General features: G+C 36.4%; 4 protein-coding genes and 1 non-coding gene across 5 annotated transcripts; 3 read left to right on the top strand and 2 right to left on the bottom strand.

Annotated features, from left to right (window-relative positions):
- Positions 1–735: 735 nt before the first annotated feature.
- On the bottom strand, positions 736–2,034 carry LOC104802139 (transcription factor MYB108-like). The gene is made up of 3 exons (XM_010525601.2): positions 1,791–2,034; positions 1,555–1,684; positions 736–1,457 (listed from the first exon to the last, which is right to left on the bottom strand). Exons 1-3 carry the CDS (start codon positions 1,942–1,944, stop codon positions 953–955), a joined length of 789 nt encoding a protein of 262 aa, XP_010523903.1. The 5' UTR covers positions 1,945–2,034; the 3' UTR covers positions 736–952.
- Positions 2,035–8,583: 6,549 nt separating this feature from the next.
- LOC104802138 (galactinol synthase 1) lies at positions 8,584–10,413 on the top strand. The gene is made up of 4 exons (XM_010525600.2): positions 8,584–8,939; positions 9,196–9,516; positions 9,695–9,829; positions 9,924–10,413. Exons 1-4 carry the CDS (start codon positions 8,616–8,618, stop codon positions 10,152–10,154), a joined length of 1,011 nt encoding a protein of 336 aa, XP_010523902.1. The 5' UTR covers positions 8,584–8,615; the 3' UTR covers positions 10,155–10,413.
- A 93-nt stretch (positions 10,414–10,506) lies between these two features.
- On the bottom strand, positions 10,507–12,800 carry LOC104802137 (ADP-ribosylation factor 1). Its single transcript, XM_010525599.1, has 7 exons — positions 12,727–12,800; positions 12,091–12,248; positions 11,723–11,793; positions 11,188–11,307; positions 10,973–11,091; positions 10,806–10,887; positions 10,507–10,713 (listed from the first exon to the last, which is right to left on the bottom strand). The coding sequence occupies exons 2-7, from the start codon at positions 12,236–12,238 to the stop codon at positions 10,708–10,710; spliced, it is 546 nt and encodes a 181-aa protein (XP_010523901.1). The 5' UTR covers positions 12,239–12,248; positions 12,727–12,800; the 3' UTR covers positions 10,507–10,707.
- A 62-nt stretch (positions 12,801–12,862) lies between these two features.
- Positions 12,863–12,935, top strand: TRNAF-GAA. The gene has a single exon. It is a non-coding gene; the product is annotated as a tRNA-Phe (tRNA).
- Positions 12,936–19,580: 6,645 nt separating this feature from the next.
- Positions 19,581–23,663, top strand: LOC104802136 (probable boron transporter 2). Its single transcript, XM_010525598.2, has 12 exons — positions 19,581–20,235; positions 20,323–20,405; positions 20,537–20,729; positions 20,815–20,953; positions 21,032–21,197; positions 21,408–21,574; positions 21,654–21,827; positions 21,938–22,033; positions 22,123–22,254; positions 22,341–22,660; positions 22,749–23,016; positions 23,115–23,663. Exons 1-12 carry the CDS (start codon positions 20,132–20,134, stop codon positions 23,385–23,387), a joined length of 2,115 nt encoding a protein of 704 aa, XP_010523900.1. The 5' UTR covers positions 19,581–20,131; the 3' UTR covers positions 23,388–23,663.
- Positions 23,664–24,149: the final 486 nt, after the last annotated feature.

Below are 24,149 nucleotides of genomic sequence, written 5' to 3'. Positions count from 1 at the left end.
ACCTAAAACATTAATCTAGACCTAGGGTTTCTAATATATAAAACACGTGCGTGCATGATAGTCCCCATCTTATCGTGGTATGCCTTCATATATGATTTTTCCTGAACATTCGACGTTCGATCGTGAGAATCAGTACCCTAGTTTGGTTGAAATTAGATCATATGATTAATTACGTTTAAATATAAGAAACTACAATTTTAAAAAAAAAATATATGATAAAGGGGGGGAGAGAAAATATATGTTTTCAAGGTTTGCGGCCGTAAGTGCTTCGCTATAGGAGGCCGTGGACCAATTGTGCCCTTCATGGGACCGGAGACATTCATTACGTAAACTCAGTTCTAACACATCTCATCACTTGTGTAATAACATAAGAAAATCATTGGCATCGTGTTTTGCTAATTAAAGATCAGAAAAGCAATTAAGGGTGAACAATATTAAGACTAGGATACTTCGTATATCTCCCATATCTATGTGTGTATACCCATGAGTGCTTTCAACATGTTCTTGAGCGACATGAATGTTTTGATTAGGGTTATAAGTATAAATTATCACATTAATCACCTTTATGTATATATATATATATAGAGAGAGAGAGAGGGAGAGAGAAACGCATCGTCTTGACGTGGAGATATGTCTATCAAAATTAACAATATAGTAAACGCGCCATGCATGATTCTAGTTAGCATGAATAAACATCTCGAAATTTATAACAAAGAGAGAATGTTTTCCTGGTAATTAATTAAAAGTACGTTGAATTTGATAATTCACATATAAATGTCCCTGCGTGATGAACGGCCCATAATCAGACAAAAGAAAAAGAAGGAGACATGAAGTCAAGTTTCGTATGCCAAGCCGTATCTAAAATGGCATCACGCAAGATATACGCACGAATGGTTACACCAGACGTGACGCAATTGAATTCTTCGTAAACGCTCTTTCTTCAACACTAGATTTAATTGTATGAATACGATGTCTCGCTGCAGAACTGGTCCTGAATGTTCCAATAACTGTCCACGTCGTTCAACAATGTCTCCATTCCGTCCCCACCGCTGCTCCAATCATCGAATCCATCAAAACCTGATTGAATCGGGCAATATCCCGACCCGTTCGCCTGACCCTGGTCGGAAAATGTCGAGATCTGCGTCTCCGGCGAGTTCGACGCCGTGAACTGTTGGTTTGGGTCCACGAATTGGTCCAGAACCGGCCCGGTCGGGGCGAAATCGAGCTGACCCGGTTCGGTGAGTGCGGATTCTCCGGTTTGGCACGTGGAAGCCGATGACTGGGCGTGGATTCGCTCGAGTAACCTGGGCATCCAGATATTTCTCATTGTCTCCTTGAAGAGGTTGCTGTTAACTTCGCAGTTGAGGTGTTTGGCTTGTTTCTGAACTCGAGTTCTCCAATAATTCTTGATTTCGTTGTCTGTTCTTCCGGGCAAATACTGGGCAATCTTCGACCACCTAATTTACCAAGACCCATATGACAAAAATCAAGTTCTTTACAAAAAAAAAAAAACCGTATAATCAACGATACGCGGGGGAAGTACAAAGACAGTACCTGTTTCCCCAGAGAGAATGGAGTTTGAGGATCAGAAACTGTTCTTCAAGAGTTATGTTTCCTCGTCGGACATCTGGACGTAAATAGTTTAGCCATCTCAGCCTGCAACTCTTTCCAGTCCTCTTGAGCCCTGCATGCACGTACATCCATACATATCAAGATATATAATACCGCCATGGGCATACGTATACACACACACACACGTACGATATGCGTGTGTATGTATGATTTCGTACCGGAGGAGCGAGCGATGTTGTTCCAACGACCTTCGCCGTGAACGGATACATGGTTGAGGAGGATGGCATCTTCTTCCTCGGTCCAAGGACCTTTCCGTACATCGGAGTCTTCATCGTTAGTGGGGAACATTGAGTTTTGTTCGTATTCATCCATTGGAATGTCAAAGAATTTGGTTTGAGAGAGAGATAGAAAGATACGGTGCAGAGGAAGGTTTGGAGATTAAGCTTGTGTGGCAGTATTTATATAACCCACAAAAGGAATCATGGGGGAAAAAAGTATTTTAAAAATTGGATATTAGATTTTTTTTTTTTAATAAGTAGGAACTTTGAAGAGTGATTAGAACATAGAACACGGCATGAGTGTGTTTCCAAAGTGGAACTTTGCTACTAAACTATGTGTTTTGTTCTTTTTTTTCCTTCTTTGATTTTAAATGATAAGTTTGACCCTTTGACTTCTCCTTAACTATAGTAACACGCACTCCTCCCCTCACTCTCTTTATTTTCGCCTTTTTTCAATGATTTTTGTTTTTTTTTTTCTCTCTCTGTAGGGGTATTTTTTTTTTAATTTTTTCATTGAATTTGGCCCACGATAGGAGCGGACATAGCCGGCGTACCATAGTCTCCAACTGCTCTAAATATATTTATTTTTTTAGAAAATAATTAAGCCCATTTTTTGACAAAAATATAGATAAGTTCGTATTAAAATCCTTTGAAAACACTCGCATACATATTTGTTATAAAATACAGGGATGGAGGATATAGTTTTTTATAATAGTAAAAAAAATCGGACTTTTCTATTTTTGTTGGAAACGTAGTTGGACCAAAATTACTGTAAAATTTTAGATTATACGAAAAAAGAAATAAAAAAAATGCATCTAACATTGATTGCATTTGAATAATATGTAATCATTCGAGTTTATTTTCACTTCACAAATATTATAAATTCAAAAAATATTCTTGAAATTTTTTAAAAATTTATAGATTCAAAACACTTTTTTACACGTGTCTTATTAGTAAATGAACACTCTTATTGAGTAAAATATACTTATTTTCCCCTACGTCTTTTTGTTTCTAGAACGGGGGGGAATAAAGGATTTGCAAGATAATATAATATTCTTAATGGCAAATAATTTATTTTTTAATAGTTACAAAAGAAAATGAACGTGATGTGGCGGATTCTCTTCTCTTATTGAGTTAGAACTTGGAAGAATTGGAACTGATTAAAATTAAAGAACTGTTGACAATTGAGGCAAAGTCAAATGAGAAACGGTGTTAGGCGAAATGGGGACTACTTAGCTTTTGAAATTAAAACACATTTTCGGGGAGAAAAGTCAAAGAATCGTCAGACTAAGATGACTACTTTTTCATTAAATTTGCATCCTTGATATCCTAATAAATAAATAAATAATTAATTGAAGGAGAGAGACCGAATTTTCAGTCGTTTTTTTAAAATATTTTTTTTAGCTGCATTCAATATTTATTTATTCCAAAAGTTAACATTTGATGTGTAGCGAAAGAAACTTGTTAATAAATACATTAACATGCTATGATCAGTTTTGATTGGATCTTATATATATATATATATACACACACGCTCTATATGGTATATACACACATATATATATATATATATATATATATATATGTATCCTTAAACATAATACATATAAAAGAAGATCCTTTCATGCAAATAATTAAAACTCCATGAACCGTTTTTTTTTTTTGGGTAAAGCGTGGAACTCTATGAACCATTGAATCCTTAAACATTCCATTTGCTCGCCACAGTACGTACCCTCCATTGCATAGTAATCTTAAAATTAACTCTCCTTATCAATGACCAATCGTCGTACATGAAGGTTTGATGTCTGTCGGTCCAACTTTGGCAAAGGAAACAATCAACGACGTGTCGAAAAAAGCAAGTAATTAGTATACAAATTTAAGTGGAAGAAAGGTTATATGGTAGTTTACGATCATCATATGATCTTTTTTGTTTGATGTTATGGTTGAAATAGTGACGGGAAATACAACAAAATACCATTTATATAAGGGGTAATCGCATAAAAATAATCGAGCTTTTACAAAAATCCCAAATAAATACCCGAACTATAAAATTATCATATAAATATCTGAACTTTTCACAACTCCTACATAAATACCAAAACTTTTAATTTTTTTAAAATCAAATACGTATCCGTTAACGTCGTTAAACGCAATTGCTGACTCAACAAAAAACTGCTCACTCAGCAAAAAAAACTGCTGACTCAGAAAAAAAAAAAGTGGTGACTCAGCAAAAAAAAATATTATTAAATATCCAAATATTCATCTACATGTATTTAAATTAATATATGCATATATATATATATATATATATATTAAAAATAAAATTATTTATAATTAATAAAATATATATACACATAACTACAATATATATATCATTGCTAATGCATATATATTAAAATAAAAATAATTATAATTAAATTTATATATTAGTTATAATTATTTTTATTTTAATATGTATATTACGTATGTATATAAATTTAATTTTAATTATTTTTATTTTAATATACATGCATTAGTAATGATATATATATATATATATTGTAGTTATATGTATATGTGTTTTATTAATTATAAATAATTTTATTTTTAATATATATATTTATATATATATATGTGTGAATTTATATGCATATATTAGTATAAATATATGTAGATGAATATTTGGATATTTAATAATATTTTTTTTGCTGAGTCACCAATTTTTTGCTGAGTCAGCAGTTTTTTTTGCTGAGTCAGCAGTTGCGTTTAACGACGTTAACGGATACGTGTTTGATTTACAAAAAATTTAAAAGTTTGGGTATTTATGTGGAAGTTGTGAAAAGTTCGGGTATTTATATGACAATTTTATAGTTCGGGTATTTATTTCAAATTTTTGTAAAAGTTCGGGTATTTTTATGCGATTATCCCTTTATATAACTTTTTTTTCCCTTTAACTAGTTTCCTTTGAGAGATACTGTCTACTAAATTGTTGTATAAGTTGAAAGTCCGTAGCACCATATATATATATATATGGTCCAATGGGTCCATTTAAAAGGTATTGATTGCCATCTCTTACTTAGATTATTTAACAAAGGAATATCAAACCACGAGGGTTTACGATTTAGAAAGAAAAAAAAAATATCATACTATAGGTGATCAATGTGTATATATATATATTTGTGTATATATCATCATCAGTTCAGAGTGTATATATATTTGTATGTATACACTTTGAACTGATGATGATCTATTTTGACAAGAGGAAAAAAAACCATGGCTGGATTCAATGGTTGTTTCCAACATACTCTCAATATTCCGTTTGAATGAAAACGTTGCATAATTGAGATCGGCATCTCTCCCAAGTGGTCCTCACAAAAATTTGTCCTCCTAACTCTTTAGAATAAAGTGGTTTTTATTTTGATATTATATCTTAAATGGGTTCTAGACATATCTCACAAATCTTACCGTCTATTCCATTTTGAACGCGTTACAAATTCTATCCTTTTTTTATTTTTACATTCGCTTTATCGATCGTTGATATACTGACTTTTAGCATATAAGTAAGCTTGTTTAATAGCAAAGTTGCATATCAAGAAAACACATAAGATATCAAGAATATTACATAATATTTAGATTTGATCTTTCCTTTAAATATTTATATTAAACAACTAAAATAAGATCAAATCTAAATATTATGTAATATTTAATAAAATGTCTGGGAGATATAAATAAGATATAAATTTCAATCGTTATACGATATCATTCATCTCCCCCGTTTAGCAATTTGTCTCGGTATATTGTCGATCGTCCTCGATCCCACCAACAATTCCTGAATAAGATTGCAAAAGATTCTAAAAATATTATTTGAGAGGAGTGAGTTATAATATTCGAAACAATTTTATGGGAAATATTCCAAAGGCATTCCTAATGGATAGTCGAATAACAAAGACGGGCCCTTTTTGCACGATGTTTGGAAAAAAGAGATGCAGAAACCTCAAAAAAGGAGTGGAGATCTGCGTTTGTTTGTTGCAGATTACCACAGAGAATAAAATCATATTTAGGTGCTAATAAAGACTAGAGACGATTAACGTTCGTTCGCATATTCTGTTTTCATGAAATTAAACTTATATATATATATATATATATGTATATATGTGTGTGTAGCACGTAATGGAACAGAGAAATCAGGATTAGAAATCGAGAATGATGTGAGGTGACAGTAAATAACAAGAACATATATTAACCAAGGTAAACGAGAGAATAAAGGGAGGGGGTCCACCACTACCAATGTAAAAAGAATAATCATCAATATATGTATATATATATATATATAAGGGGGGGAATTCACAAGTTTTGTTTGGGAAATGGAAAGAAGAAAGTGTCTGCAATGCATTGCATGTCACCTGAAGTCGGACACTTAGGGAGTTGACTTTGACCAAAGTCTCCGGTTTGGAATTTGGAATAGAAGCATCCCACCAAGGCAACAGACTTCAAGTTCAAAGCTCTGTGAATAAAAATAAAATAAGACAATAACAATTTCAAATAAAATATGCGCGCACTAGAGGGATAGGAAGACAAAATGCATATTTTTTTTTAAAAAAAATAAAACTTTAATGTGCACATATATATATATATATATTCTCCGGCAAATGTCAAAATACACGTTCGGAGAAGAATGTAATATAATGAATAAGAGGCGGACTTGGAAAAAAAATATAATATAATGAATAATTCTGTATGTATACTGAAATGGGTTAATTGGGCCCATGAGGTCTTATAAGCCCAATCAGGCCCAATAATGTCCAAGTTGCCCATTTTTGTTATTGGACTTTCTGGGAAGACTCATCGATCCATGATGTCCCTGCTCGGAACTTTTCTCGAGAAAAAGGGTATTTTATATATATATATATATATATATATATATATGAAAGGGTAATATGCAATATAATTACATGTTAATTCATAGTTGTTATAGGATTGTTCGAGAAAAAAGTAGGCCGTATACTTTTGAATATTCAACAAGTGTGGTGGTAGAGAGTTCGAGAAGGAGAATAAGTGGTTAATCCTTGCTTAGACAAATATCATTCGCCACTTGGATCATCTGCTTTCCAAGACTGTCGTAACTTCAGTTGGTCACTACGGGACCGGGACTCTTCTTTCGTGGGCCGGTTGGGGGTATTTCAGTAATTCTGGAAAAAAGCCAAGTGGAGCCCATGATTCTTTCATCACCAGCCACAATATCTATTTTCAATGGGCCCATATTGGGCCCAAACCAGGTGGCGCGTGTATCTCACGCCTCCCATCTGTTTCACATTTGATAAAACCCCGTTTCACATTTGTTTTGTTTGTTTCGCTGCTTGGTACTTTTTTTTTATATTTTTTATTTTTGTAAATTATTTTGCCAACTGCATTGAGATAAAAGTATATAATTCAAGTTGGTGATTCTTCTATTTTATTTTATTTTTTAAAATCTGTGTGGAAATCAGTACACATTTTCAAAACTTTATTATAACTAAACTTATAATAGACATGAAAATTAAAATAAAAGAGTACCGAACTCATACGTGCACCTGATCACAGGGCATCGCAACCCCACTTCTCACGAATAGGCAATGCAGCTGCTGCTTCTGGTTAGGGGTGTAAAATGGGCGGGTCGGGCCGGGTTCGGACTGGGTTCAATTCGGGCCTAGAATTTTTCGGGTCGGGCCGGTCCGCCCATTTATTTTTCGGGTCTAGGATCGATGGCCCGGAGCCCGGCCCTACAAGGTTTCGGGCGGGTTCGGGCCGGGCTTCGGACTTTTTATTAAATAAATTTTTTTTTTGCGATAATAATAATAATAATAATAATAATAATATGAAACATTTAACAAAAATATTTTTAAAACCGATAACAACAAAGTTATTTAGTTCACAAATAAAAATAAAATTAAAAAAATTATCCAATTGTTCAATTCTCCAACACCACAATATGCGATTAAAAACTTTTAAACGTGATAAAAAATAACAAACATAATATAAAAAAAAATTCTATGATGTAATTAATTTAAAACCTATAGAAAAAAATCAATATGTTCATATACAAACAAAGGTTTAAAAATATATATATTTGAAAACTTCTACCCTTTCTAAAATATAAACTTATATATATTATATATGATATAATATGGTTAAGAAATTCAAAATTCCCGTCACTTTAAAAAGTTTAATTGGAACCAAGATATAAAAGTTCATCATTTGGTTCAAATATATATATATATATATATATATATATATATATATATATTTAGGCACACATATTTATAAGTATAGAGAGGTAAAACTTTGGTTTAGAAAAGAAGGTTAGAAAAAACAAAAAAAAAAATTAACGGGCCTCAAGCCCGGCCCGAGACCCGACTGGCCCGGCCCGACCGACCCGTAGCCCATTTGGCCCGAGGCCCGAAAGCCCGAAGTTTAATGAGCCTACATTTTTTAGGCCCATGTCCTTATAATTTTCGGGTGGACTCGGACCGGATTTCGGACTCCGGGCTTAATTGACATCCCTACTTCTGGTGTCTCCCAAAGTTATTCGAGGGCCCCATTTCCAGAACCTTCAAACAGATTCTCACCGTCCGATCATCTTATGTACACGTGTACGTACCAGATCACATGATCACAACCAATTCAAAAACTGCGATTTTCCGCGCACACGCCTATATTAAGCACTGCACCCCCCCTCAGTCACTGAATCCTCACGAGGAAACACACACACAAAGAAGCGAAAGCTCTCTCTGCGATCAACTTCTGAAAATGGCACCGGAGCTTATAAAAACTGCCTCCGCCGTGATGAAGATGGCCGCCGCCGTGCCGGGTCGAGCGTACGTGACGTTCCTCGCCGGAGACGGAGACTACGTGAAGGGAGTGGTGGGGTTGGCGAAAGGGTTGAGGATGGTGAAGTCGGCGTATCCGCTGGTAGTTGCGGTGTTACCGGACGTGCCGGAAGAGCACCGGAGGTTACTGACGGAGCAAGGCTGCATTGTTCGAGAGATCGAACCCGTTTACCCGCCCGATAACCAGACCCAGTTCGCCATGGCTTATTACGTCATCAACTATTCCAAGCTCCGTATCTGGAAGGTATAGATACTCTCCAAACTTCCGTCACGCTTTGTTGCTTTTTTTTTCGTGTAATGACGTCATTACAGTCTCCGACATGTCATTTTCTATTTTAGAACCTGTACCTCCGTGGGTATATATGTTCTGTACGGTATGATCTTTTTTTTTTGTGATAAAAAGTACGGTATGATCTTACTGTATGTGCAATAATTTTGACTTTGTTCTTAGAAATATGAGATCGATATGTGGATTTATGGGTTTGAATCGAAATATGCAGTTCGTGGAGTACGACAAGATGGTATACCTGGACGGAGACATTCAAGTGTACGGCAACATAGACCACTTGTTCGATCTGCCTGACGGAAGCTTCTACGCGGTGATGGACTGTTTCTGCGAGAAGACATGGAGCCACACTCCTCAGTACAAGATCGGATACTGCCAACAATGTCCCGACAAGGTCAAGTGGCCAGCCGAGCTTGGCGAGCCACCGGCTCTCTACTTCAACGCCGGAATGTTCGTCTTCGAGCCTGACCTCGTCTCCTACCATGATCTCCTCCGAACCCTCGAGATCACTCCTCCCACTCCCTTCGCCGAACAGGTAAATTTATACTTTTTTTCTTTCACAATCTGTAAGAAATATATGAAACCCTGTTTGTGTTTTTTCTTTGGTAACCATAGAAGTTTAGTGTGTCAGATTAATCAAGAAAATGACATAATTTGTTGTTGATTATATATTGAAAGTTATGAATCACCATGGATGGTGGTGATGGGTGCAGGACTTTCTGAACATGTACTTCAGGAAGAAATACAAGCCGATTCCTCTGATATACAATCTGGTCATGGCCATGTTGTGGCGTCACCCGGAAAACGTTGAACTCGACAAAGTGAAGGTGGTCCACTACTGTGCAGCGGTGGGTGACTAATTCCAGCAAATTCTCAATCTTTTCCCCTTTTTTAGTGCCGGGATTCTTGATTTATGGCGAGCTTTTGTGGGTGTGGGAACAGGGATCGAAGCCATGGAGGTATACGGGGGAGGAGGAAAACATGGACAGAGAAGACATAAAGATGCTGGTGAAGAAGTGGTGGGACATTTACAACGACGAGTCCCTGGATTACAAGAAATCATCAGCTGTAGCCGGCAACGGAGAGACAGAGCCGGTGAAACTTCAGCCGTTATTCGCTGCTCTGTCGGAAGCAGGACGTGTCAAGTACGTCACCGCACCTTCCGCTGCCTGATTCTCTCCCTTGGTTGGGTCCCTATGGCTATGGATGTTAAATTCATCGGAATACAAAGAATAAATTAAAAATACATAAAAAAAAAGGAGTAATTGTAATTTGTAAAGATAGGGGGTAGAAGGGTGAGGAAGCATGATTTTTCCCCGACTATCCATCCGGGCGGCGACTGAATTCGGGATTTCTTGATTGCGTCTCGTGTGACAGACGGGTTTTGTTGTTACTGGGACCAGACCTGCTGTCTGGTTTAGGGATGATTTGTCTTCTTCTTGTCTGTATGGTGTGACCTGTTGAAGGTTTATGATCTGACTGCATCTCCCGAGTCCAATCGATTTATTAATCATATACAATAATCTGCAAATCGAACTCTATAATCTTAAATTTCGATTTTACTCTTGAATGGGTTATTATCATCACGGAGGACTAGAGGAAGTAGAGAGGGAAAATCACAAAGATATTAAAGAACAAATGAAGAATGTGACAACAGGCCATTAAAACCCCCAAGAAACAGAGGCATCTGACTTATATCTTGTTGAGGTTCCATACATATTGCCGTTTATGCCTGTGATATATTGCAAAGTCGCACTCCATTAACCATATGACTTATTTATTAAGCTTAAGAATGAATGTGGAGGAGGAAGGAAAGTCTATTACCTTGTTGGCAATGTTGTTGGAGAGCCAGTCAAGACCCTCGTACAGCCCTTCACCTGAGGTGGCACATGTGCTCTGAATGTACCTGTTCCAGTGTTAGGGTTAGGGTTCAGGATTTGTTTTTTAGGGTTTCTGAAACGGATTATCCAGCTTTCGGATTTTGCCCTCACCAGTGTCGTTGTCGGAGAGAGTGAAGACCGAGCTTGTCAGTGATCTCAGCGGCATTCATCGCATTGGGCAGGTCCTGCTTATTGGCAAATACGAGCAGGACAGCATCCCTCAGCTCATCCTGCATATATGCCAATGGCAATGCATCACATAGTTGAACAAACAAAAATATCCGTCTATACAACCAGTGAGTGGTAATCGTGATTTCGAGTTTCACCTCGTTCAGCATTCTGTGAAGCTCATCTCTGGCTTCAACAACACGGTCTCGGTCATTACTGTCGACAACAAAGATAAGCCCCTGGGTGTTCTGGAAGTAGTGTCTCCACAAAGGACGGATCTATATGGGCAAGTAAAGTTAGCCATAAATTCAACTATTACATCCATTAACAGCACTTATTTCACGCTAAGAGCAGGTGCAACAAAAAAAATGATATAAAGCAATGTTCAGCCAGAAATATGCAACTCCTTTGGCAATCAAAGGATGCCACTAGAAATGCTGGCAGATATTTGATTTAGCTTATCAACTGTAGAGTGCCTGTATATGCATGTATACCAGCACTGGACCTAGATAAGCATTTTCAAAGTTATACAATATAAATAGAATCAGGTAGCCATAATTGGCTTGGCTGGATCCTGACCGTGTAAGACTGAATCGTACAGCACAAACGTTTTGCTATCTGAGTTAAAAAGGAAACATAAACCTTGTATACAAGTTTGTAAAGTAACAAGAAGCGAAGTGCATCTGACAATACCTTGTCCTGACCCCCGACATCCCAGACCGTAAAGCTGATGTTCTTGTATTCCACTGTCTCCACATTGAACCCTGATAACCATGGATGTCGGTTTCAGATACTGTCATTCAGCACTCGGCTAGTTGTATATATATAAACCAAAACACCGATGCAAACTCTCCGTGCAGATGTAAAGGGTGCAAAAATACTAACAATTCAAACAAACAGGAAACATTTTCAAACTGAAAACCAAAATTTTTCCACTAAGATTACCGTGTCATTTTCATTTTATCCCAAAGCCTAACTTATTACATCTGTGCCTTGATGAACAGCTGTCGACCAATTTATCAAACCGAACAGGCAAGAGAGGAGAAAAGTTGATTGCTCACCAATGGTTGGGATAGTGGTCACGATCTCTCCAAGTTTGAGCTTGTACAAAATCGTTGTCTTACCAGCAGCATCAAGACCCACCATAAGAATACGCATCTCTTTCTTGGCAAAGAGCTTGCTGAACAGCTTCCCGAAAGACAGCCCCATTTTTGCGATCCTGTCCAGAGCAACAAATTCAGAATGCAATTCAAAACACATACATATTGCATTTCCATGAAAATTTCATTCATCAATTGAGCAACCAACAAAGCAAACCCCCAACTGTAGATGCAACACACTCTGCCCGATCTCAACGGTATTCGAAGGTCCGGAACAAATCCACCATGATTCCTAAGACGAGATCTAATTCCGAGGAACCAACCAGATGGTGTTCAAATCTGAAACCCGATTTCTAGCAGAACGGTCTGGTCTAAAAAAAACTAAGACAGATCACTGGATATTTCAACCATGCATATATAGATCCATTATTTACAAGGAAACATCACGGGACAAACAGCGTCTTGGCAAGAAAATTGGAAGAAAACACGCAGATCTGAAAATTGTGAGACACAAACGGCAATCAACACGTAGAGCGCGGAACCGGAGAAATGAACAGAGGAGCAGTAAAGAGAGAGCTTGGAAGAAGAGAGACTCACCAGAGAAAAACCAGAGCGCTCGAGAGAGTTGAAACTTCGTCTGCCGCCGATGGTTCTCCCAAATGGTCTTTTAACGCTTTTTGATTGGACAATTCCCTGTAAAATCATGTACTTTAATATTAAACAGTTTTCACGTGCGGGGATAGCTCAGTTGGGAGAGCGTCAGACTGAAGATCTGAAGGTCGCGTGTTCGATCCACGCTCACCGCATTAATTCTTTTTTAATCACACGATGAATGAACAAAACCTGAAGGCCCAAAAATAGGACAAGACAAATCTCAGCCCATTATATTTGGGCTTTCCTTTGATAAAAGCCCCTTTATTGGAAAAAGAATATATCAACTTTTTTTCGCTTACAAAATGAACTCATCCTGGTTGTTTTGTATTTGATAATCAAAAAATGAATTAAATAAGATTTTTTTTTTCAAAAAACTTGGTGGAATTGAACATGCTCGGAATCATAATCCCTTTAAATCATGATACTTTTACATTCTACTAATTTAACTTTTCGACCGAAATACCAACTATAGCCGTACCATTTTGTTCATACCCCATCTTTCCAAATCAAAAATACGGGAAAATAAACCCAAGTTGAAATCATTTTGAGCTATTGATGACCCGTTTAGTGGATCAGTTGATGGCTTTGTTGCGGCTATCATTCGCCCCGATGTTGCCAGATCTGTTGTATGGTAAACCGGGTTCTGCTAAAACGACTGGAGATTAGATAAACCGGTTTGGTTGGTTGGTTGGTTGTTATTGCAATTTCAGCTTAGTGTTTGGTAATGCAACTACTTGGGTTTTTTTTCCTCGTCAAGTCTATAATTACAAAATAAAAGGTTTTAAAAAACATTCGAATGATCCATAAATAATAATCGTCATTAAGTCCACTGATATCGTATTAATATTTATTTGTTTGTTTATTTTGGTTGGCCATAATTAATTATTGGGTCCCAACTAATTACGTTAATGATTACACCGATGTATTGAGTGGAAGCGTCAACCTTAGCCATGAAAGCTTTTTTTGAGGGTCCAATATTTTTCATAAATTATAATAATTTGGAGGACCCTTTATTATGAAACATATTTGCTTTTTCTTGTTTTTAAAATTTAAAATCTAAAATGTTACATTCCATTATACTCTACTCTTACCTGATTCTGGTTTGTGTATATACACACACACAAACATAATGATATGAACGCAGACGCTCAATTAAATTGGGGGATTAGGTGAAAATTAATAAAAAGGAGTTTAGGGTTTCGATGAATGAGAGTGATGCCCAAAGAAGGTTACAAAGGGAAGTGTGACATGGATCCAGACAGGTTCACAATAATTTCATACATTGGATGTTTGGTTGGTCTTTTTATATAGCCTCCTTAATTCACATTTTATATAAAAACTATATCATATTTCTTCAACATCCCTACCTTCTAATCGATGCATAGTTGTTTATATGATGACCAAAAAAAAAAAATCGGTCGATTATATACATTAGAATCATATAAATAATATATATATAACAATATGGTGTAACTAGCGTTAAAATACGAAGCAAATTGTTTGTTTTAAAGGGTTCTTTCTTTCTTTTTATTACCATCGTGATTGAAATTCTTGGTCTTAATTAGTCAAAGAAATATTTTGTGAAATATTTATATAATTTAATGATATTGCATTATTTGGTCTTGTGGGCTAAATAAAGAGTGGGGCTAACTATTTATACTAATGATTACGCGAGAGCATTCCCACGGCTCCTAATTTTTCCAGTAATTAAAATTATAAAAGGTCTTTGTTTTTTTTTTTTTACGAGAACAAAAGGAACGAATTCTCGTTTTATTAAAATATGGGGTGATATTGTAAAGAAATTAAAAAATAAGGGGTTTAAGAGGAAAATGGAAATGAACGGTGGAGGAGGTTTGGAGGGGAAGGGTGTAAAGGCAAATAGAGAAATGATGTTTGGAATGGGCCTACCACTTCACTTTTGGGTTTATTTAGAATTCTGGACCTTTGATGTCCCAATGCTTTTTCGTCTTTTTGGACAGTTGGATTTTGTCTTTTGCTCTCCCCCTATTATTATTATTATTATTATTATTATTATTATTATTATTGCAATTGCACATCAAATACGCTATATATTCATATTCACAGATGTATAGCTATAGTATATATATGTATACATAATTGGACAAAAATAGTAAAAAAAATAAAACAGAGAGAGGATAATGTTTGTTGTTTTTTCTCATTTTGACTTGTGAACAGGGAGAAAACAAAGGACAAAATTTATACAGCATAGTTAATAGTTATATATGGTTGAAAGTCTTTCTCGTGATTAATATTTATTTGGAATTTTATGTCTTAAGTAGCACACACACACACATATATATATATGTATGTAGTAATTAAATTAATACTACAAAAAACCATATTTGATAACCTAAATTAAGTACCCTGCTAGCCTCACAGTTTTGAACTGGTTATAAGTTTATCTCTCTAACCAAGTTGAAGTTATAAAATTTTAATTTTCCATGGATATATATATATATACACATACACACACACTTGGTATTTTTTTCCTCTCACAATTTTTAATACGGACGTGGAGGTCAGTGGGTGCATAATTAGCTTAATTTTATTTGATGTTTAAACACGAAAGAACCTCGTATGATGGATAGTGAAAAGCATAGCATCTTGCCCACTTGTTCCTGAAATTTAAAAAGAAATTAAAAGGAAAAAAAAAAAGATTCGTGTATATGTATATATATATAGAGGGTATGCATACAGTTTTTGTTAAGACAAAAGTGCGAATAATACAAATTGCATAATGCTTTTGCTACCAAATTGAATGGTGAATTATAAATTAGAGAGACGATGTGTTTGAGCGTTCCGAATGCTTTCCATCTAGAAATCGAAACATGAATCAGGTTGCCACCAAAGTCCTCGTTCTTCATATATCATATTTATGTTTATTTACCAGGCCTAAATAACATTCATTTAATTTTGTTTTAGGTTAATACTTTTGATTTCAAAAAAGCATTTAATTACTGTCTTAATTTTTTTTTATTTTTATAATCACTTCAAGTGCTTCCTAGATAGACTAATAAAATAGAAACCATCACCTTCATCCAAATATCAAGTTTCAGACTAAGTTAATTACTAAATTTCATATCATGGTTTTGATTTATATTGTTTGAGGTATCCCCTAAATAACAAAATAACAATAGATAAACATTATAAAAAAAAAATTTGTCAAAAAAAAAACTTTTTGATGCTCTAGTCCAATTACTCTTCACATAATATATATATATATATATATATATTAAACAATATTCTACCGGAGGAAAAATGAGAGGGGTGTTTATAATTAATTTCGATCAAAAGTCCCTTTTATAAGTAGTGCTGAATAAACAAGAATATGTGTGCTCCGTTAGAGAAAAAGAGAGAATCTCGGCCACCAAATTCTCACACTCATAATTCTCACTGATATTATTTTTATTTTTATTTTTAATAAAAAGGATCAAAGTTGGTAGGTTGCATGGGTACGAACTCCGGCTAGGTTTAGGGAATATGGAAGGATCCAAATTGGCATTAATGCTATCGTACTTACAATATTCCATATAAAAAGGATAGTTGAAATAAAACCCTAAAAACATGAACCATTACATATATATATATATGACAAACGAGGATTCATTTCATATTATATATGTCGCTTTTTCTAATGTCTATGCTTTTTCAAAGCTTTGATCCCATCTTATAAAGAGAATAACTTTTTCATAAATCAAATTTAGTCCGCCTTCTTCCTCTTTAATACCTCAATTATATGAATCTCTTTATTTCAAGAAAAATATTTTTTTTTCTTCGAAATATGTGATTGTTTAATTGATCGATAAGCTTTTTCTTTCCTGCCCTTGATTTTCAGTAATTGAATTGAAAGTTTAGTACATCCTGTCATTTACAGGGCATAATTACAATAATACCCTCCATCTCTGATTATTTAATTCGTCTCGGCACCAAAAAGGCTCCACATAAAGGTCATCTAACATCTTTTTTTTTCTCAATATATATATATATATATATATATATATTAATCATTAAAGAAATAGTGTATTAATGAACTAGTTGATTTATATTTTACTATAAATCTATTTCTCCTCTCACTTGGATCCCCCGCATATAACATTTTTTCTGTCGATCCTCTAACTTTTTTAAAAAAAAAAATCATGTAAGGTAATTATTATTATTATTAATGATAATAGAAAGAGTTTAGAATAAATAATGTAGTTTTTTTTTAAAAAATCTAATACTATTAAGAAAATCCAAACTGAATACGACGAATAGTGATGTAACCAAGGTGCTAAATAATATCAAGATCAAACATGATAATTTGAGACATGATTCATCTTGGATTGTTCAACGAAAAACAAAAAACAAAAAGCATATATCAATAATCTCCTCGTTATATATTGATCATGCATTATATCGCAAAGTCAGCTCAAATGGAAACTGACTCCACAACTTGGAGACGGATGTGGAATACGAATAGATGCTCTGTGTGAGGATTAATGCGAAGTACGATGAATGGTGCTCTACCTTCACTTGTGGACGGTCAAAATTAACCGCTCAAACCCAAATTTGTATAGTCTAACCGGTGAAACGGGTGCAAAACATCTGTCTTATCCCGAATTCGAACCTCAAGTTTGGAAAAAAAAATGTTTCGATCTCGAAATTAGTCTGGATCTTAGCTCATGATACTCGATTATTCCAAAAAAAAAATCAACTAGACCGGTCTAAGATTATCGCTGACCTATAAATTTTTTTTATAATTCGAAAATTTACCGTAAATATGACCCAACTACATTTTTAAAAAAATCAGAGAAGTTTGGCTGAATACTCCTCCACAGCTTTGGATTTGAACCCGCAATTTGACTTTGCAGAACAATTCATCAACCAAAATGATGCAAACTCCAAATTTTATAATATGATTTTTATATTCTCATTAACCGCGCGGAGAAATAAATTGGACCGACGAGGGTTATTTGGGAGTGCAAGAAAGGATCCGTCGTACGTCCCGATTCGGAGTATATGCTTTGGAGGATAAAAAAGCCTTCGGAGTGGCGTAAGCTTTCAATGTCACAGCAATCTGGTGGGCAGACGACTTTTTGATTTATCGGTTACATGATAACTTAAATTAAGTCTACATATATAAATATATTGTACTATATAGATGTGTGTATGTGTATAATGTCCCGTCATGTCGCCTACTTGTATTCAATAATTCAATAGAGAAATATCTTGAGTTTATAATCACCGTCATTATCAACATCTATTCAGTTGGTTTCTCACGTTAGATCTTTTCAATTCTTTGTTATAAAATCAAATTTTAATCTGTGTCGGTATTATAAGTTTACGATTTCTTCTAATCTCATATGGTACGTAGAATATATAAAACGCTTGAGAGAGAAAAAAAAAAGGAGCCTTGCTTCGCTTCTATGTGTTGTGCAAGATAACAATTTTTGGTCACAAGTGATTATAACATAAATTAAAATCAAAGTCGCTTGAATTATAAAATTATATTTCGGAAAATACCGCTGTGCATTGACGTTGGATTACGTCGAGGGCTAAGAAATGAGTTGTCGACCGCACATGGCCCATAAACTCTCTCTCTCTCTCTCTCTCTCTCTCTCTCTCTACGTATGCATGTATGCAGATACATTATCATTACATACACATACACAAATGAAGAAGAATATATACATATACATGTGTATATGAGTTGAAAGAATCTGCAGTTGAACATTGGATCGAAGTGTCTAATCTTCATATTAAATTAAGCGAAAAAGTTGAGTTAACCAACTGGATTGAATAGTTAGGTCAAATTTGCATCTTAGCTCTTAGATGCTTGTGTGCTCTGGTTACTTGTTAGCATTACACGTCACATTTTATTATATAATATTATCTACACAACTTCAATTATATTACAGGTGACCTCATTTCCATAAACAATGCGCCCGAATTCACAACATCGTACGGACTTTGTATCTTTTAATGTCAGGCTACACTGTGCGTAATATACACATACTCACACATGGTTTGATATCCATAAATGATGTTAAATACGAGATTCGTGAACTGACTAACATTAAGGGTAGCCAAAGGACAGAACTTAGAAGATGGTTTCATGAGTTTACATGTCATTTACTCTCTAGTAATATTTTGTCTTCAAAATTTTCCCAATTTATTCCCGAAATATTAATTATAAAACATTTTAATCCAAGGTAAAGATGGAGACGGCCCAACAAATTACGCCAAGCGAGCACGTCATCCCCCCTAAATACATACATATATATCACGGTTTCCCAAAAATATTGCCGGGTTTCTCTCGTACTCTAATGTCACGCACTGGAAAATCATTTTACAGCGAGAGTAATCGTATCATGTGCTTGGACAGGCCGTACCATATTTGACCAAATATAATATGAAATGTAACCTTCGCGTTGTACTTAGTTCTTACATAGATTTATCGAATTTTAGATATTTAATGCAATGAAGAAAGATTAAAGAACTTGGTCGAGAGAGAGAGAGAACAAAATTTCGATTTGCATCAGCAATTTTTGTAAAATTGTGTACAAAAATTAGGGCGGGTATACGTATACGATTTGTAACTTATTCTAAATTGAATCATGTGATAATGTGATGAACAAAGGAGGAGACTTTTAAATTTTTTTTTTTTAAAGTCAAACATGAGGTGGGTAGCATCAATGATGATGCAATTGCAAAAGATTGTTTTTTTTTTTCTCTCTCTCTGATCTCTCAATTGAAAAACATTCACGCGCTTCTCCATTTTCATTGCATCTCGAACACTCTCTGTCTGGTCTCTTTCCTTCTCTTATGTTGTAGAAATTCCTTTTCTTTTCTTTTTTTAAAAAAAATATTTTTTCTGTGTGTTTCCTTTTCGGCTTTGTATGCTTCAGCTGCTTATATATATCACGATCCTTCAGCTGCTCTTTCCTAGAATCCAGACGTACATTGCGATTCTCTCTTGATGTAATAGCACCATTTGCCTCTTTCTTGTCTTCCAAACAAAACCCTTTTTCTCAATCTCTGCTACTTCCATGTAATGGTTCCATGAATCGTTCTCCATCTGTTTCAGTGAGATTCGATCTATTTTCGAGCCTCTTGTCCGGTTTTTCCCATCTGGGTCTTCCTGCATTTTCCTCTTCTGTCGGTCGTTAAACTTGAACTGAACATGTTCTGCGACATGGGTTTGTCTTGTGCTAAATAGTTCAGCCGTTGTTCCCGCTCGATCGGGGTTTGAGATCATCTTCTACCGTCTTGGATCTTCAGAACACAGAAGACCTCCCAAGTGTTTGGCGATTTGCCACACAGAAACACACAGAGAGAGAGAGAAGCCATGGAAGAGACTTTCGTGCCGTTCGAAGGGATCAAGAATGATCTGAAAGGAAGGTTGATGTGCTACAAGCAAGACTGGACCGGCGGCTTCAAAGCTGGAATTAGGTACTCACTGATCTTGACGAGTATATAATACACCCTATGTGTTCTTTCACTTTTATGAATATTCACTTATAATTTATTCATTTGTAGGATTCTGGCTCCCACCACATACATATTTTTCGCGTCTGCGATTCCTGTCATTTCATTCGGCGAACAGCTGGAGCGAAACACCGGTATCGAATCTTCTGCCCTGAAAAGTTTTGAACTTTTCGAAAGTTATCGACTTTTATATTCTCCCCATCTCGTTGGCTGTTAAAGATTACAGTTTTGACTGACATAGTGAATTGAATTCCGAAATCTGCAGATGGAGTTCTTACTGCTGTTCAGACCTTGGTTTCTACAGCCGTTTGCGGTATCATACACTCCATAATCGGAGGTCAACCCTTGCTGATACTCGGAGTTGCAGAGCCAACTGTAATTATGTATACATTCATGTTTAACTTTGCCAAGGAGAGACCCGAGTTGGGTCGCAACCTGTTCCTGGCCTGGTCCGGATGGTGAGTTTCTTGCTATATCATCAGTTTTCTTTGTGGATTTATGTGATCAGGTAATAATACATAGTATGATTCTTGATCTCTGCAGGGTTTGTGTTTGGACAGCTTTTCTGCTGTTCGTGCTGGCGATACTGGGGGCATGTTCCATCATCAACAGGTTCACCCGAGTAGCCGGAGAATTGTTTGGAATGCTTATTGCTATGCTCTTCATGCAACAAGCCATCAAAGTAAGCACATGTACTCAAAATTCTATCTTGAATCCGGAATTCTTGGATTTCGGCTCTCTAACACTCAAGATCATTCAGGGACTGGTGGATGAGTTTCGTGTCCCTGGCCGGGAAAACCCGAAACTGCTAGAGTTCACGACTCCATGGAGGTTTGCGAATGGGATGTTCGCTCTGGTTCTCTCCTTTGGTCTTCTTCTAACTGCACTTAGGAGCAGAAAAGCCAGATCCTGGCGATATGGAACTGGTATGAATAAGTTAGCTAAATGTTTCTGTCTTACTGATCTGGAATCTCCTTGTTTTGGGATCTGGATCATTAATTATGCATTCATTGCTTACAAGTGGGAGATCTCGGCCATTTTTCTTGCACAAGTCGGAATCTTTCTTGATCCCAAAGAAACTTTTGGTCTCCCGTTGCTTTTTTTTTTCCATTTTCTTATTTGATTTTCATGCACAGGCTGGCTTAGAAGCTTAGTAGCAGACTATGGTGTTCCACTCATGGTGCTTGTGTGGACTGGTGTCTCCTACATTCCAGCAGGAGACGTCCCAAAAGGAATTCCTCGGCGACTTTTCAGCCCAAATCCTTGGTCCCCTGGTGCTTATGAGAATTGGACCGTCATCAAGGTTTCTCCTTTGCTCTAATCTCTCTCTAGTATAAAGAAGTCTATACATTGGACTAATGCCCATTTACTCGAAATTTCAGGATATGCTTGATGTTCCCATTGTTTACATTATTGGAGCGTTCATTCCAGCAACGATGATTGCAGTGCTTTACTACTTTGACCATAGTGTAGCATCACAGCTCGCGCAGCAGAAGGAGTTCAACTTGAGAAAACCATCTTCTTACCACTACGATTTACTTCTTCTCGGATTTCTGGTGCGAATCTGCAGATCTCCTGATTTTACTAACTGAACTTAAGATCTTTTATGTTACAAGTGCTTTGAACTGAATGTTTTATTTGGTTGTAATTAAACAAACTACTGCAGACTTTAATGTGCGGTCTCATTGGAATCCCTCCATCCAATGGAGTCATCCCTCAGTCTCCCATGCACACCAAGAGTCTAGCGACTCTCAAGAATCAGGTATTTTCACAGACAGAGATTCTGTTTTTCGGGTTTTTTCTTCCGAGGCCGTGATGAATTCTCAAGCATGAATATTGTTCTTTCTGCAGCTGCTTCGTAACAGACTAGTCAGAACAGCGAGACAAAGCATCAATAAGAACGCAAGCTTGGGACAGTTGTATGGAAATATGCAAGAGGCTTACAACCAAATGCAGACCCCTCTGGTCTACCAGCAGCCACAAGTGAATATTCATTCTCTAGAAATCTTGTTTTTGTCAATGGAAATTCGATTTGATGATGAAATGAGTGTGAAAATTATCTTCTGCAGGGTTTAAAAGAGCTGAAGGAATCGACAATCCAAGCGACTACTTGCACTGGCAACCTCAACGCCCCAGTTGATGAGACTCTGTTTGACATCGAGAAAGAGATCGATGATTTGCTACCAGTTGAAGTTAAAGAACAACGGCTAAGCAATTTTCTTCAGGCCATGATGGTCGGAGGATGTGTTGCAGCAATGCCTTTCCTCAAGATGATCCCTACATCAGTTCTCTGGGGATACTTTGCGTTCATGGCTATTGAAAGCTTGCCTGGAAACCAGTTCTGGGAGAGGATCTTGCTGCTATTCACCGCCCCGAGCAGACGCTACAAGTAAATTTCAAATCTTTTTCTCGAGAAAACGCATTCGATGCTCTTCCGGATTTCCGGGTAACACTCTGTTTTCCGGATTCTTTTACAGGGTCCTTGAAGATTACCACGCAACGTTTGTGGAAACTGTTCCATTCAAGGCAATTGCAGTATTCACCATTTTCCAGACAGTGTATCTTCTAATCTGCTTTGGTCTGACATGGGTTCCCATCGCTGGCGTCATGTTTCCTCTGATGATCATGCTTCTAGTACCTGTAAGGCAGTACGTCCTTCCCAAATTCTTCAAGGGCGCACATCTTCAGGACCTGGACGCAGCAGAGTACGAGGAGTCACCCGCCATGCCTTTCAATCTCACACCGGTACTGTTCCGTACAATGCAATCCACTTCTTTAAAACGTTCTCGAAACCCTTTTCTTCCCTTTCTCAGATTCTAACTCGGTTCTTAACACATTCACAGGAAGGCGAAATCAGATCCACTGCCACATATCCAGGCGATGCAGAGATTCTAGACGAGGTTATTACACGAAGCCGAGGAGAATTCAGGCACACGTGTAGTCCTAAGATCACGAGCTCGACTTCGACGCCGGTAAATCCGAGGCTATCTCAAGCGTTTAGCCCGCGAGTGTCTGAGCTGAGGGGAGAGATGAGTCCCAGAGTTCCCGGAAAAGGGCAAAACAGTCCGAAGACAGCGACTTATGGGAAGAGTCCTTTGAACCCATCGTCGAACTAAACCGAGAGAAAGAAGGTAATAAAACCGTGAGAGAGAGAGAAAGATAATGTTTAATTAGTTAATCAATTAATGTAGCTCGATCTAAGCTTCTCCGAGTTTGATCCATCCCATTTTTACGTGTTGTGTTTTTTTGTGATGTTCTTGCTATTGAATCGTTGTAAAATCTCTTACTTTTGTCTTTTGTGTGTTGGAATAATTGCGTGTAATGGTATTTGGCAAAGATGTAAAAAAGAAAAGACATATCTATTGAGGCTTGTTTTGTTCTGAATACAACTACCCCAATTGCCAAACATACTCTATAGTATGCTTCGTATCCGTGTGTGTGTGTATATATATATGGATCTGCATGCAATCGGTTGGTCCAAGATTCAAGATATAAGCATAGATCAATGATCAGAAATCGTCAAAAGAAAGCCTACGAAACTGTGGATTTATTGACAAATTACGTAATGACCCTATTCCCTATTCATTATACACGAGAGGAAAGTGTATATATTATATATCGATTTGATTTAACAGAAAACAAACGAGTTTGGAAACGTGGAAAAGGAAAACAGTAATGATTCATTCATCACCTTTTGTTTGTGTGTGTGTGCGTGTGAAGTTAGTGGCTGAAGATTGTCATGTCGCATGGGAGAAGCACTTTGGGGCAACAAAACAAGACAAGGGTCAACGAGATCGAACCAAGACAAGACGATAGTAGGAGCTATTTCTAACACTTAGTGCATAGTGTTCGATGAATTGGGGAAACGAGGGGGGGGG

The sequence above is a fragment of the Tarenaya hassleriana genome, unplaced genomic scaffold (genome assembly GCF_000463585.1).
Source record: "Tarenaya hassleriana unplaced genomic scaffold, ASM46358v1 Cleome8, whole genome shotgun sequence".
NCBI lineage: Eukaryota > Viridiplantae > Streptophyta > Magnoliopsida > Brassicales > Cleomaceae > Tarenaya > Tarenaya hassleriana.
This window is presented reverse-complemented; position numbering and strand designations above follow the sequence as displayed.

Coding starts and splice junctions, on each gene's coding strand:
- LOC104802139 (XM_010525601.2), bottom strand. CDS start 1,944: ATGGATGAATACGAACAAAACTCAATGTTCCCCACTAACGATGAAGAC. Junction 1,685..1,790: donor CAACATCGCTCGCTCCTCCG/GTACGAAATCAT, acceptor ACGTGCATGCAG/GGCTCAAGAGGACTGGAAAG. Junction 1,458..1,554: donor CATTCTCTCTGGGGAAACAG/GTACTGTCTTTG, acceptor TTGGTAAATTAG/GTGGTCGAAGATTGCCCAGT.
- LOC104802138 (XM_010525600.2), top strand. CDS start 8,616: ATGGCACCGGAGCTTATAAAAACTGCCTCCGCCGTGATGAAGATGGCC. Junction 8,940..9,195: donor CCAAGCTCCGTATCTGGAAG/GTATAGATACTC, acceptor CGAAATATGCAG/TTCGTGGAGTACGACAAGAT. Junction 9,830..9,923: donor TGGTCCACTACTGTGCAGCG/GTGGGTGACTAA, acceptor GTGTGGGAACAG/GGATCGAAGCCATGGAGGTA.
- LOC104802137 (XM_010525599.1), bottom strand. CDS start 12,238: ATGGGGCTGTCTTTCGGGAAGCTGTTCAGCAAGCTCTTTGCCAAGAAA. Junction 11,794..12,090: donor GACCACTATCCCAACCATTG/GTGAGCAATCAA, acceptor CATGGTTATCAG/GGTTCAATGTGGAGACAGTG. Junction 11,092..11,187: donor TTCACAGAATGCTGAACGAG/GTGAAACTCGAA, acceptor GCATATATGCAG/GATGAGCTGAGGGATGCTGT.
- LOC104802136 (XM_010525598.2), top strand. CDS start 20,132: ATGGAAGAGACTTTCGTGCCGTTCGAAGGGATCAAGAATGATCTGAAA. Junction 21,828..21,937: donor TACTTCTTCTCGGATTTCTG/GTGCGAATCTGC, acceptor AAACTACTGCAG/ACTTTAATGTGCGGTCTCAT. Junction 22,255..22,340: donor TGGTCTACCAGCAGCCACAA/GTGAATATTCAT, acceptor TATCTTCTGCAG/GGTTTAAAAGAGCTGAAGGA.